General features: G+C 43.7%; 1 protein-coding gene across 6 annotated transcripts in view; it reads right to left on the bottom strand.

Annotated features, from left to right (window-relative positions):
- Positions 1-12,516, bottom strand: part of mdy (diacylglycerol O-acyltransferase) — a 260,993-nt gene that overhangs the window by 79,050 nt on the left and 169,427 nt on the right. For 4 of the 6 annotated variants that reach the window (XM_037428844.2, XM_037428849.2, XM_037428843.2 and 1 more), the window contains one exon: positions 7,417-7,566. In XM_037428844.2, coding sequence (XP_037284741.1) covers positions 7,417-7,566 — 150 coding nt within the window. The remainder of the gene's footprint in view (positions 1-7,416; positions 7,567-12,516) is intronic. The other 2 variants (XM_037428848.2, XM_037428845.2) reach the window with 1 other exon arrangement.

The following is a 12,516-nucleotide window of genomic DNA, read 5'->3' as shown; positions in this document are numbered from 1 at the left end:
GAGAAATGGATCTCAGGCCTTGGCACTCTATTGAGTTTAGGGCCCAGGGAGACCGGAGTCTGCGGGCCCTTTGATGTGCATGGAGCAGCTGGCGCTGCTTCTTTTACGGGGGCGGTTTGAGTCACCATAGAACCACTGGGTGTGGTAGCGGTCGACTCCTGAGGCCTTTGTGACGCTGCCCCCGACTGCGTCACATTGGCGTAACTTCTGTGGAAAAGGTACGATAGCCGTGTTCGCGCTTCGCTGAATGGTGTTTTTTCTTTGATGGTCAGAGCGATCACTTCTTTTTCTTTTTTCCAACATGGGCATGACCGGGAATACGCTGGGTGTTCCCCGTCACAGTTAACACAGTGGGGTGAGGATGAACAGTTTTCTGATTTGTGGTCGTTTGCGCTGCATTTTGCACATATTTCTTTGCCTCTGCACGAGTGCGAGGCGTGTCCGAATCTCTGACATTTGAAACAGCGTCTGGGGTTGGGAATGTAGGGTCTGACATTTATTTTTTAAGTACCCAGCCTTAAGAGAGGTGGGCATTTCACATGTTCCAAAGGTTAGTATTACGTGTTTGGTGGGCACTTCCTGATTATTGCGACGGATTACAATTCTTTGGACTTTGATGACGTTTTGGTCTTGGAAACCATCGAGGAGCTCTTCGTCACTAAGGCCTAAGAAGTCTTCCTCAGAGATTACTCCCCTGCTGGTGTTTAGAGAGCGATGGACCGAAACGATGACAGCTGTTTCTCCAATGCTGGTTAGTTGGGATAGCTTAGGCACTTGGTCTTTTTCGGTTAGCTCCAAAAGGAGGTCACCGCTTGACATTTTGGATGCTTTGTATGTGGGTCCTATTTTTTCTTTTAGGCACTTGGCCACCAAAAATGGGGATAATTTTTCTTAGAGGTGTGCTGTCACTGTGGATAATGTGGTACTTCGCGAAAGTAACTTTAGTTTCTTTCGAGACGTGATAACTTGCTTCGGTGCGGCCTCTCTTGCGAGGCCGATCAAGGTCGGCGGATGCTTGTAAAGCCATACAAGTATGAATGTGTTCGGTAACAGCGGCGACCACCCACCACGGAGCCCAACAAGGGGACGCGGTTGGACTTGTTAAAACAAGCCCTCCCGACGCCAGCCGTACGCTGTCACTATAACCCAATGTAATTATCCAAGGTGGGATACCTACACAAGGTTAACCCTTGCCGCCATGAATATCGGAAGTAAACGGAAGAGAGTAGAAGACAGGACAGATAAATAGTAAGAGATAAAGACGAAGATGTAGGGAGAAAGAGATAGGAAAAGGCGACTGCCGATTTCCCCTTGGTGGGTCAGCCCAAGGGTGCCGTCTACGTGAAGCCGGGGCCAAAGGGGTGTGTTGCCTCTGCCGGGGGGCCTTAAAGGTCCAATCACCCAGCATCAGCTCAACCCCCAGGATCCCCTTTTCCCCGGACATGGCAAAGCCACGCACGGCTAGGCGTGGGAGGGAGTCAAAACTCCCCCGTTAGCTCGGGTCCGTGGTGTCGCTACACACCAAACGCCTACTTGCGCAGACGCCCCTGCGGGGGATGGTCCCAAACTGTTGGCACTTTTTGTGTTTCGGGTGCTGCCCCAGGGCAAATCATAGCAAAGCTGTTACTGCAATGCATAGCGCACCTTTTCAATACTGGTGCATTAGTAGATGCTGTCACATGTGACAACTCTACATCCAATAGATCAGCTTTGCATTCCTTGGGTAAATAATTTTAAGCACCCCAGTCACATTAGTGTATGTCATGTATGAGTCATAGTTTTCGACAATACTCATTGCAACATCACAATTTTGTTCAGGTATCAGCGGGACATCGACAGCCTCAGGACTTCATTTCCACACCGCTGTGATCCGTCACGAGTTGTGCACACGGTGATTGACCCACCTCATGTTTTCAAATGCATCCGAAACAACCTTTTGAAAGTCAGAAAATTTCTGGTAAGCAACTTTGCCTTCATGTTCATGTTGCAGACCAAACTGTTTTGTAAAGACTATTTTGCTCCTGGTAGCTGCCTAGTGGCCAAGAAGTATTTCGTTTCCATTATTCCGCTCTGCTTGAGTATGATGAACAACAGGCAAACCTTCGTGCAGTACCAAAGCTGACGAAAGCACATGTCAGTCCGAATTCATTTCAGAAGCTCAGTGTCAAGCTTGCAGTTCAGGTACAGAACACATTTTTATCGAGAAGCTTAAAAGTATTAAAACTGGCTTTGTTGTGCAAGTTGGCACGAGCAATGCCTTGAACCCTACGAATTCATCTTTCTTACAGCTGTTCAGTGAAAGTACTGCCTCGGGAATGGAATTCTATGCCAAAAGAAATGACTGTAAAAAACTTCACACGTCTGCTGCAACTGTACAATTCACCAGAAGAATGAACGAGTTGTTTCATTGTCTTAACACTAAGAGGCCTCAGCAAGTGCAGTACAATGAAGCGCAGCACATCAGTGCGAGTGGCAATCTCCATTGGCTTAGGAAAGAAAATGTCTTTTGTCATTGTTGCCATGTCTAAAAATATGTGCATGCTTTTCAGACGCCGAAGAAAAACATTAAGTGGCTAGACAGATGGTACGAATACATTCAGACCCTTCCACAGCAGCGGCAAATCTTTCTAAGCATGCCAACCAGTAAGGCCTTGAGCTTGACGCTACACAGTGTGGTTGCTCTTACTGACGATCTCCTGAAGTCTGGTTTTCAGTACGTTCTCGTAGGAAACTTCGGACAAGACCCCTTGGAGGAAAAATTTGTTTTCCAATCTCTTTTAGAGCGCTAATAAACACCGACATTTTTTTTTTTCAGAGGTTTTTTGGTATTACCAGGCATGTCGCTGGAGATGGAGGGCAGCCAACTGTGCAGCAATTTTTATTCATTTATCGTATGTTGTCAGTAAATATTGTTCAGCCACCAAAATGAGCTTCAGTAGATTGCGAAGGTCCAAACCTACTTCTGAAGTTGCAGGACATTTCTTGCAAAAATACACCAACAGCAAATCAGGTAAACTCGATTACCTCTTCCATTCTGTATTTTGTGAGTCTCATTTGCACTGTAATTCTTGTACATTACAGGCTGACATCCTTGCAGTGCTGTTTGATGAGATACTTTTAGAGCCTGCAGATGATGAAGTTACCACGGCCACTTTCCAGCCCTTGACAACAAAGCAGAGCATCTTAGACTACCTTGGTGGCTATGTTGTAAATAATTTTTTGACACAGACGTGCACTGCCTACGTTGAAACGTTGAAGACATCATCAAGACTGCCAAGTGACTTGACAGCTACTGAGTCTAAAGGCTACTTGCAAGTCCCTTCAGCCCGCCTTCTTAGACTTTTGCAGGTTGTTGAAAACCATGTGGAGAGGTTTACTGTGGAGAAGGTTGCATCTGGAACTGTGTACATGGACATCGTAGACAGTATACTTAGTGATGATCGGACTGTGCATGCAAGTGTGGGGTGCCAATCACATTTTGTAGCTACAACAGTTGAAATTGTCTACTTTTTTCTGAGGTGCCGGCTGCATTTTTTCACTAGGGAAAAAATAAGGCTTAAAGAGCAGCCAAGCATTCAGTATGCCATGCATCTGGAGAAAAAAAGCCAAGTGAATGAGCGTCCGGAGCCTGCTTGTATTAGTACAAGGATTATGACAGGAGGTTTCGGTTTACTTCCATAATTGCAATGACATTGTTTGGTGGGCATTCATGTTGATGAGGCCAGTCTTCTCGCTTCTGTATTCGTGAACACTCATATGTATTTTTAATTGCATGTGTAATCTTTACGAGCCTCGTACTGTCACCGCATGAGCATTTTATTGTGTGTGTGCTGTTTTGATGATAGTGTCCTATGCCTAGTTTGTCTATCCTCGAAAATATATCTGCTGAACTTAAACCTTACTCTATAGTTTAATACTTTGGCAGTTGTTTTCTTTAACTTTCTGTTTTCGAAATAAAATGCTTATAGCCAGCAATTTACTGCTTGTTATGAATATATAAAACAGATGAAGCCCACTGACTTTCACCCTTTAGTAAGGTGCTAAAAGTATTGAATACATTTTGTAGATCAACAGCTGCACAAGACCTCTGTTCAACTTTCCTCCAAGTGAAAGGAGCTGCCGTAAAAAATTGCTGGGAAAATACATTATACAATCGCTTAGCACTTTGCAGAGTGCGAGGGCCCTTAAACATTTCGCATGGAAAAAAAAGTACCTCATGTGGCTCTTCAATGTGCTTGTAAATCTAAGTACACATCTCGCGCCTCATCTCCCTGGAATGAGAGCACTTTACCAAGCATGTTTAGCAACACACCTTAGCTGCTTAGACACAGAGGTGGTTAAAAGAGCTTTATCAGGGTTTTCACTCGTATTATTACAATAATGTTGTGATATTCACTTCAGAGTCTTGTACGTGCAGTCTGCCCGAGACAGAACTTAGCGACACACGGGCAAGCTACAATATTTTTTTTCCGCTAACGTAGTATTTCCTACGCCGAGCGTCGGTGGCGCATGGAATGACACCCTAAAGTAGCATAATTAACTCGGTCATGTATATTCAGAGCAATTTAAACTAAGTCTTTTTTCAAAGCAAGGATAAATCGCCGGAAGGAAGTATCATTGCGTAAGTTGCACGCATCAGTACGTTTATCGGTGAAGAATCGGAATTCATGCCCATCGCACGTACTGCTGTATACTGGAAATGTTAGTCACGGTTTTCTTGCTGACGGTCGGCTACAGCCTCGAGGAAAATAAAAAGAGTCAAAGATGCATGACCAAGCAGTCTTTGCTAAATGAGCGTGCAGGGCGTGGCTGCACACCGATTTCGCCGCGATCGAAATGAATAGAACACTGCCGCAACCGAACAGACAGTTATGGCCGCTACGCGCAGGTACGAGTACGCCGCCTATACGCGATGGGTGATCAGTATATGAAAATCCACAGAATATGTCCGTGAAGCCACCAGAACGAGTTTCCGCCACAAAAGCTTCTTGAAATGCCAAAAACGCCGTTTAGGCGGCCGCGAAGAACGCCCCCTTGTCTGCAGTAACGCCCCCTGGCGGGAGGCTCTGTCCCTATACCAAACTTTGCCCAAGTTTCGAGACCACAAAAAAGCATTGAGGAACTATGCCGGTACCCTTCGGCCAAGAATTTCTCTTTCTCTCTGTACTCGTTTCCTCACCAATCGCAGTTCTAGCATCCCATGCCAGACAGATCAGCGCATGTGTTCTGGGAGTGAAGCAGAAGAGAAAGAAGGGAATGAAGAGAGCTCACGGCATTTTGTGATGATGATAATTTTCTATTGACAACACATGGAAAACCTCGAGCATAACAGCTCGAATGAAAAATTAGGAGCCCTTCCTCTATCAGGAAAACTGGGGCAAACAAAGGTTGAAGTGTGTGTGCCTGTCATATTTTCTTTCCCATCTCACAGCTGATCTTGACTTGGTGAAAAACTGCACGTACAGAGCGAGAGAACATGTGATCACTCCCTTTTCCACATAGCAAAGTGAGTGATCCTCCTTCTCCTTTGCCTTCTGCCCACCATCTGTGGGTGAGGAGAAGGACCTGGAAATGGCCCGCAGCCCATCTACCACTCCTGAACAGATTTCTGAAACTGTTGAGCCTATGAGTGAACTTTGCATGAAAGGCCGCCCATGTGTTTTCTTCATTTCTAGTGGAGTAATGGTAAGTAGTGAGGCACATACTCACCCACTGCTCACCAATGCTAAGTAGTGGGGGAGCAGAGATGAGAAGTAGGGCATACACACACTCCGAGTTTCTTGCAAACACCCACAACACGGACACCAACACGGGTCAGGTAACACAAGTTTCACTTATAAAAACCAGAAGCATCAATTTTACAATTTTTTTGCAGATTTTAAATTACATTCGACCTTGTATCTATAGTGGGTCTACTGACTATTGAAAAAATTTCACCTTGATGTTTACTCTTCACTTTATAGTGAGTCATTGTATATATTTTCATGAACCTAACAACTAGAAAAAAATCCACTACAATGCCAGCAAACGGTATACACTCACCTCAGTAGATTGAGTGTTGCACAGCATAGCACAGACGAGTTTTTTAACAGCTTATGTTAAAAAAGCCATAAGGGCTTGATGGGACATGTGCTGTGCCTTGCGAAAACTTTGTATGTTTCTTTTATTATGATTATACACCAAGGCGTATCTCCAGGGGGGGGGGGGGGTCAAGGGGCACTGCCTCCTCCCGCCCACTGAGAGTAGTAGGGGGGGCTGAGCCCTCCCAGTTTCGGCAGTGGTAATTGTTGGCTGCCCACTGAGAAAGGAACTGAGAAAGGATTTTCGTTCAGTGTAGCAGCTAGGTAACTATACTTAACATTTTGCAACATACTTTTCTCAGTTTCCAGCTGAGGAGGTTTTTTTCCATGTGTCGCTTCCATGAAGTGTTTTCGGGCCGCTTATGCAACGCTTTTGCGCCTTGCACACTGACATTTCGGATGAAGCCTGCCCACCTGTGAATGCTTTCATCTATTTCTAATCGTGCTTATCTATCCCTATCCGCAAATAGTTCACAGAGAGCCATACATGCACATAAACGACTCAACATGGATATATCACGACTCAACATGGATATATCACAACTGAAAATATTTATTAAAGGCACATGGATTAATGTCACCAATGGCAATAAAAGCCTCCGCCAAACTGATCACCTGGAATCCTTCTTTAATTACCGTATTTACTTGCATAATCCTCAGACAAACTAGAAATCGTGCCATTGTCACGTTACGAAATAACCATGAAAAATAGGAACGTAATGGCCGATTATCAAACCGAAACCTGGCAGCACACATCACAAAGCATCATTGCAAGCTGCAGTTTCATACACCTTTTGGCAACACACTTTTAGACAATTATTGCTCAACTCTTTTGAACGATGTTTTCATGAACAGCTCCCGGGAACTACAAGGAAGTAAGAACAAGGTTCACAGCCCTCAGCTCCATCTGACGCGCACGCACACGCACGCACGCACACACGCGCGCACACACACACACACACACACACACACACACACACACACACACACACACACACACACACACACACACACACACACACACACACACACACACACACACACACACCGTAGGGAACCTTGCCCCCTACTCGTGAAGAAGTTGGTACACCGCTGATTATACACAGAGTTATGAGAAATATTTATGCCAAAATTAGTATGACAATGTCTGTGTAACTGGAAATTCATTAATTACATTGTTAAAGATCAACACGGCTATTTAGTCTGCTATATGAGCCAAGAATAGGTGCACTGATTAGAGTGGTCCGCAAAACCCCATAAAACATGCCCCCATTCCGCCATAATTATTATCAGAAAAGTTCACAGCTAGTGTAAAATAAAACTAAATTTAACTCACGGCCACTGCCAGATGAGGACCTCCGTCGATGGTGCTTGCGAGATGCTCTCTGTTGACGGCACCACAGGTTCACCATGTGGTACGAGACTAGCTTAAGGAACAGCACTGTCACGCAACCCAATGCCAGTGATGACGCAACTGGAATAAAGCCTAAAGTTCAGTGTAGGAGCCTGGCGAAACCATGTAAATCAAAGCGCTATCTGTAATGCATTAACGGCAGTGTGTTAACAATTGCAGCACAATGCCACAAAGCAAACCAACCTTGTAATGTAGCAAACAAAATTTCCAGCTGAAGCGAAATTGATTCTTGTGAGAGAGTTGAACGTGAGGCTATATCTCAAGGTTGTGGTAATCACTCGGTCTATTAGCAGATTAAACCAAGAACCTAGTACAAATCAGTTTAACAATGTAAACCTAGAGTTATAAATGAATTGTACGAGCATAACTGGTAAATACAGTATACAAAGCACAATTGCAATGTCCAAAGCAATGATAAAGTGATAAAACCAAAACAAAATTAACCATAATCAAATAAAGCATTGCTGTATTCTATTTTATGTGGAAAGGCCCCAAGAGTACATAGCTTACAGTCCTATGTAAAATCCCATAGACTTCCATGTACATATGAAGCTTTCAGCCCCATGAATGCCTGCAGGGTTTTTGATATGGCCTCTAGATAAGTATAGCCTTCCATCAGGCAATGCTAACAGCAACCAGGTTTACAGTTTTTCTTTTGTTACTAGTGCTAAATTGCTACCATATTTACTCGCGTAGTCCTCGCACTCGCATAATTCTCGCACCCCCGACATCGCCCAACAAAAATACGATTTCCTTTTTCCCCTACTAATTATTGCACCCCTAAAAAGTGCCGCAATAATGTCACCTGCTCGTTCCAGCCATTGATGATGATAGTGTGCACCATCTGGCGCTATCTCTCAAGCATAGAGCGTACTATTATTGCACCAAAATTCAATCCAATCCAATCCAAGCCAAAGTGGCAAGTGCGTGTTGCGGCGTGATTTGTATGTTGTGTCTGTAATCTTGTTATGTTATGGGGCGATACGGAAGCTATACAGCTGCTTTTATATTGAAAGTGATTGATCATGCACTAAACAGCAGCAACAGGGCCGCCGGTAGGCCTTTGAAGTAGACTAGTTTTGTGTTTGCCACTGGTGACGGCAGCTGAAAGCCACCAAGACATGTTGGGCCTTCCGTGTGCCTAAGATTGGTATTGATGGTGAACTTTATTTTTTCAGAAGGCAACTGCAGAGAATTCTGTTAAATGGCCATCAGCCCAATACTGACGTCCTTTGCTTACATTTTGCGGACTCCTGTTGAGCGACGAACGCTACCGCTAAGCCCACAATGCCCACAAGCTTTGCATACGGTATTCTAATTCTCGACTATTTGATTCTTTTGTGTCTCGATTGATTTTGATTTGTGGGGTTTAACGTCCCAAAACCACCATATGATTATGAGAGACGCTTCTTTTGTGTCTCAAATAAATCTTGTCTTGTGTTGAACCTTTGCTTTTATTGTTGTGGCGTGAGAATTCCGACCTGCAGCCACCTCATTTTCATTTCGTGCTCTGTATATTTTCGTGGAAAGTTTTCCCCGTGTAATTCTCGCACCCCCCAACTTTGCATCGGTTTTTTGCGGAAGAAAATGTGAGGATTATGCGAGAAAATACGGCATATAGCACTTGCATAGCAAAACACAAACTCAGCCTCAGTACTATTCTAAACTTGTCAATACTACTTCGAAATCTGTGTTTCGAATGCCAGAGCTTGTAAAGCTGCTTTTGTACATTATATAAAAAACATACACTGTCAGCACTGCACCTGTGCCTACAGTCCATTTTTTTAAATATATAAGATTTCAGCTAGGTGCAAAGCCTTTAACACTTGGACCATCACATCAATATACCACACTAACACAAACAAAAAGAGAAATACGAAGTGCAAGAAGGATAATATACTCAACAGGCAACATATGAGCCTTACTTTTTTATTTGAATGGCAATGAATGTTTTTTTTTTTTTGACGAGGTAGATGACTTTTAGTCTCTTCAATGGCAGACAAAGCTGACTGTTAGCCTATTAACAGGTTTTTAATTGATCACTTTGAGTGAGAAAAACAAGGGCACTGACAGTCTATATTGAGAAACAACTATTAATGTATTTTTCTCTTTCCTGTTATCTTAGCCAAGTTCCCAAAGCCATAACTTATATGTTGCACATGTCACTCATGAATAAAAGGCAGCCCAGTAATGCAAGGCACATAATTCAATTATAGTTTCTGGAATGTGCCAAAATCAAATGAAAACTTCATTATGGGGCATACTAAAGTGAGGAACTCATGATTAATTTTGACCAACCAGAATACTTTAATATGCCTCTAAATCTAAGTACATGGGTGTTCCACCATTTTGTCTCCATTGAAATGTAGCTGATATGGCGGCACCTGAAATGATTGATATGTGGGGTTTAACGTCCCAAAACCACCATTTTATTATGAGAGACGCCGTAGTGGAGGGCTCCGGAAATTTCGATCACCTAGGGTTCTTTAACGAGCACCCAAGTCTGAGCACACGAGCCTACAACATTTCTGCCTCCATCGGAAATGCAGCCGCCACAGCCGGGATTCGAACCCGCGACCTGCGGGTCAGCAGCTGAGTACCTTAGCCACTAGACCCCTGCGGCGGGGCGAGGCGGCACCTGAATACTCATTCTGAAGGTTAGCAGTATATACTTTGGTCAACTAACTAAAGTGAGTCAATGCGTGGTGTGTAACTCGTTTTTGCAGCAAAACACTGCAACGAGTGTGCACATGCTGAATGGCATCATTTTCTGAGTGGACAGTTCCAGTCACGAACTATTGTGGGCATGGCGGCGATGCCATGATACGGTTTTTAAACCCGATCATGTTTTTCGTACAGGTTTTGCTTGGATTGCTATTTGTCCCAGCGTGTCTATCACCGATGAACGCCCCTTCATCGCCAGCTATGTTCTTGGTGACCGATCAAGAGAAGCCGATGCCCGTGGTCTTTCATCGCCTAAACATCGTTCCCGGAGGAGCAAAGATGACGTCATCACATCCACTAGGGGTGCTAATGGATGCATCTGTCAACGGGACTATAAAACGGCTCTTCAGCACTGTACCTGACAGTGGGCATGGCGGTGATGCTATGATACGTTCTTCAAACCCAATCATGTTTTTCAAACAGGTGAGCAAACGATACGGAAAGCGTTATCGTAGCAATTAGGTTTGCTTATTCTTGCTGCCATGCCCATGGTCATAATGCGAAATGCTTACTAATGTGACTAATTCTCTTCGCTACCTATTGTTATTTAGTGGCGACGTAGAAACTAATCCAGGGCCTACAGAGGGCGATTGGTCAAAGCAACTAAAGGCAATCGCGGACAACATAAAGGAAATCAAGAAAGAAAAATTCGTCACAAATCAGAAACTAACTGCAATCGATAAGAAACTTGAAAAAAATAGTGGACTGGAAAAGCAGGTTTCTGATTGCGTAAAGTGAATAGTGGAACTAGAAAACGACATCAAAGGCATGAACAGGAAAATCGAAGAACTAGAGAACAAAGTCGGAGGTCGAACCTGATTGTGTACGGAGTTGAGGAACAACAACATGAGTCCTTTAAAGAGCTTCTTAACCTCGTATCAAAAGAAATATTTGAAGATACACTAGACGCAAAGACTGCAGGCATTGAACGTATCCACCGACTTCGTAGAACTAAAGAAGGCGATCCGAAAAACAGGCCAATAATTCTCAAGTTGCTCGATTATCACAACAAAGTTAAAATACTCCAGTCTTGTTCCAAACTGAAAGGGAGTGGTTATTCAATAAGCGAAGATTACTCGATTGGCGTCCGTGAAACTAGAAGAAAACTGCGGAAAGTCACGAAAGAAAACCGCAATAGAGGGGAAAGGGTAAGGCTTATTTTTGACAGAACTCAGATAAACGGTCGTTTTTTACTTGGGATGAAGACAGTAAAAATATCGCAGAAGTAAATAAAAAAAACGAAGAGCAACTACCAGTGGCGCAGTCTTCTCGACGACAATGCCCATAACCCTTCTGAATGTTAACGTGTGAAGTCTTGCGAACAAGGCAGAACAATTTGAAGCTGTTTTATTGGCTCAAAAACCTGATATTGTTACTGTGAGTGAAACGTGGCTACATTCAAATATATATGACCATGAAATTGTGCCACCGAGCTACATAATTGTCCACAAAGATAGGGACACTAGAGGCGGCGGAGTAGCAATTGTTTTACGGCAGGGAATCGCTTACACAGTCATGCCAGAGGTGAACAGTGTCGAAGCGGTTTGGTGTAAGCTTCTCCTGAACGACGGCTAAGTGTATGTTGGCATTGTTTACAGGCCCCCGAATGCCAATGCGATGTACCTAAACCCCCTTCTGGATTATAAGAATTTGCATACACTCGGTGGCAGGTTTATCATGGCGGGTGAATTCAACCTACTTAATGTAAATCGGTCCTCATTAAGTCCAGGCCCCCTGTCTAATAATATAGTCATCGACTTTTTATTTGCTTTCAATCTAACTCAGCTTGTTGTTGAAAATACATGAATGCAAGGACAGTCGCACTCAGTGTTAGAACTTGTATTTACAAGTGATCACTTTTCCACCGACAGTGCAAGTGTTGAAACAATTGATGGCATATTGGATCATAAACTAGTTCTGTGTACTTTGCCTTTAGCAACTCCAATACGGCAATGTAGCCCAATAAAATATGTGCCCTCCTTTAATAAAGCTAATGTTGCGGCAATAATGAACTACCTATCCCACGAGTATCCCGAGTTTTCTGAGCTATGTGCAGATAATAACGCGAGCATAGATGAAGTGTGGACACAGTTTAAACATCATATCATGCATTGTATTTCCAACTTAATGCCCAAACAAAAACTGGTTACAAGAAAGCACAACCCATAGGTTACCCGCGACATAATTCACCTTAAGCGAAAAATCAAGCGTGTAAGGAAGGCAAAAAAAATGCTAGGAAGCGCTAGCTCACAAATAGCAACGCTAAGATCGACCTTAAAAGGAAAGATACGAGACGGA

Source organism: Rhipicephalus microplus, chromosome X, assembly GCF_043290135.1.
Source record: "Rhipicephalus microplus isolate Deutch F79 chromosome X, USDA_Rmic, whole genome shotgun sequence".
NCBI lineage: Eukaryota > Metazoa > Arthropoda > Arachnida > Ixodida > Ixodidae > Rhipicephalus > Rhipicephalus microplus.
Note: the sequence above shows the minus strand (reverse complement) of the source record. Positions and strands in the feature narration are given on the sequence as shown.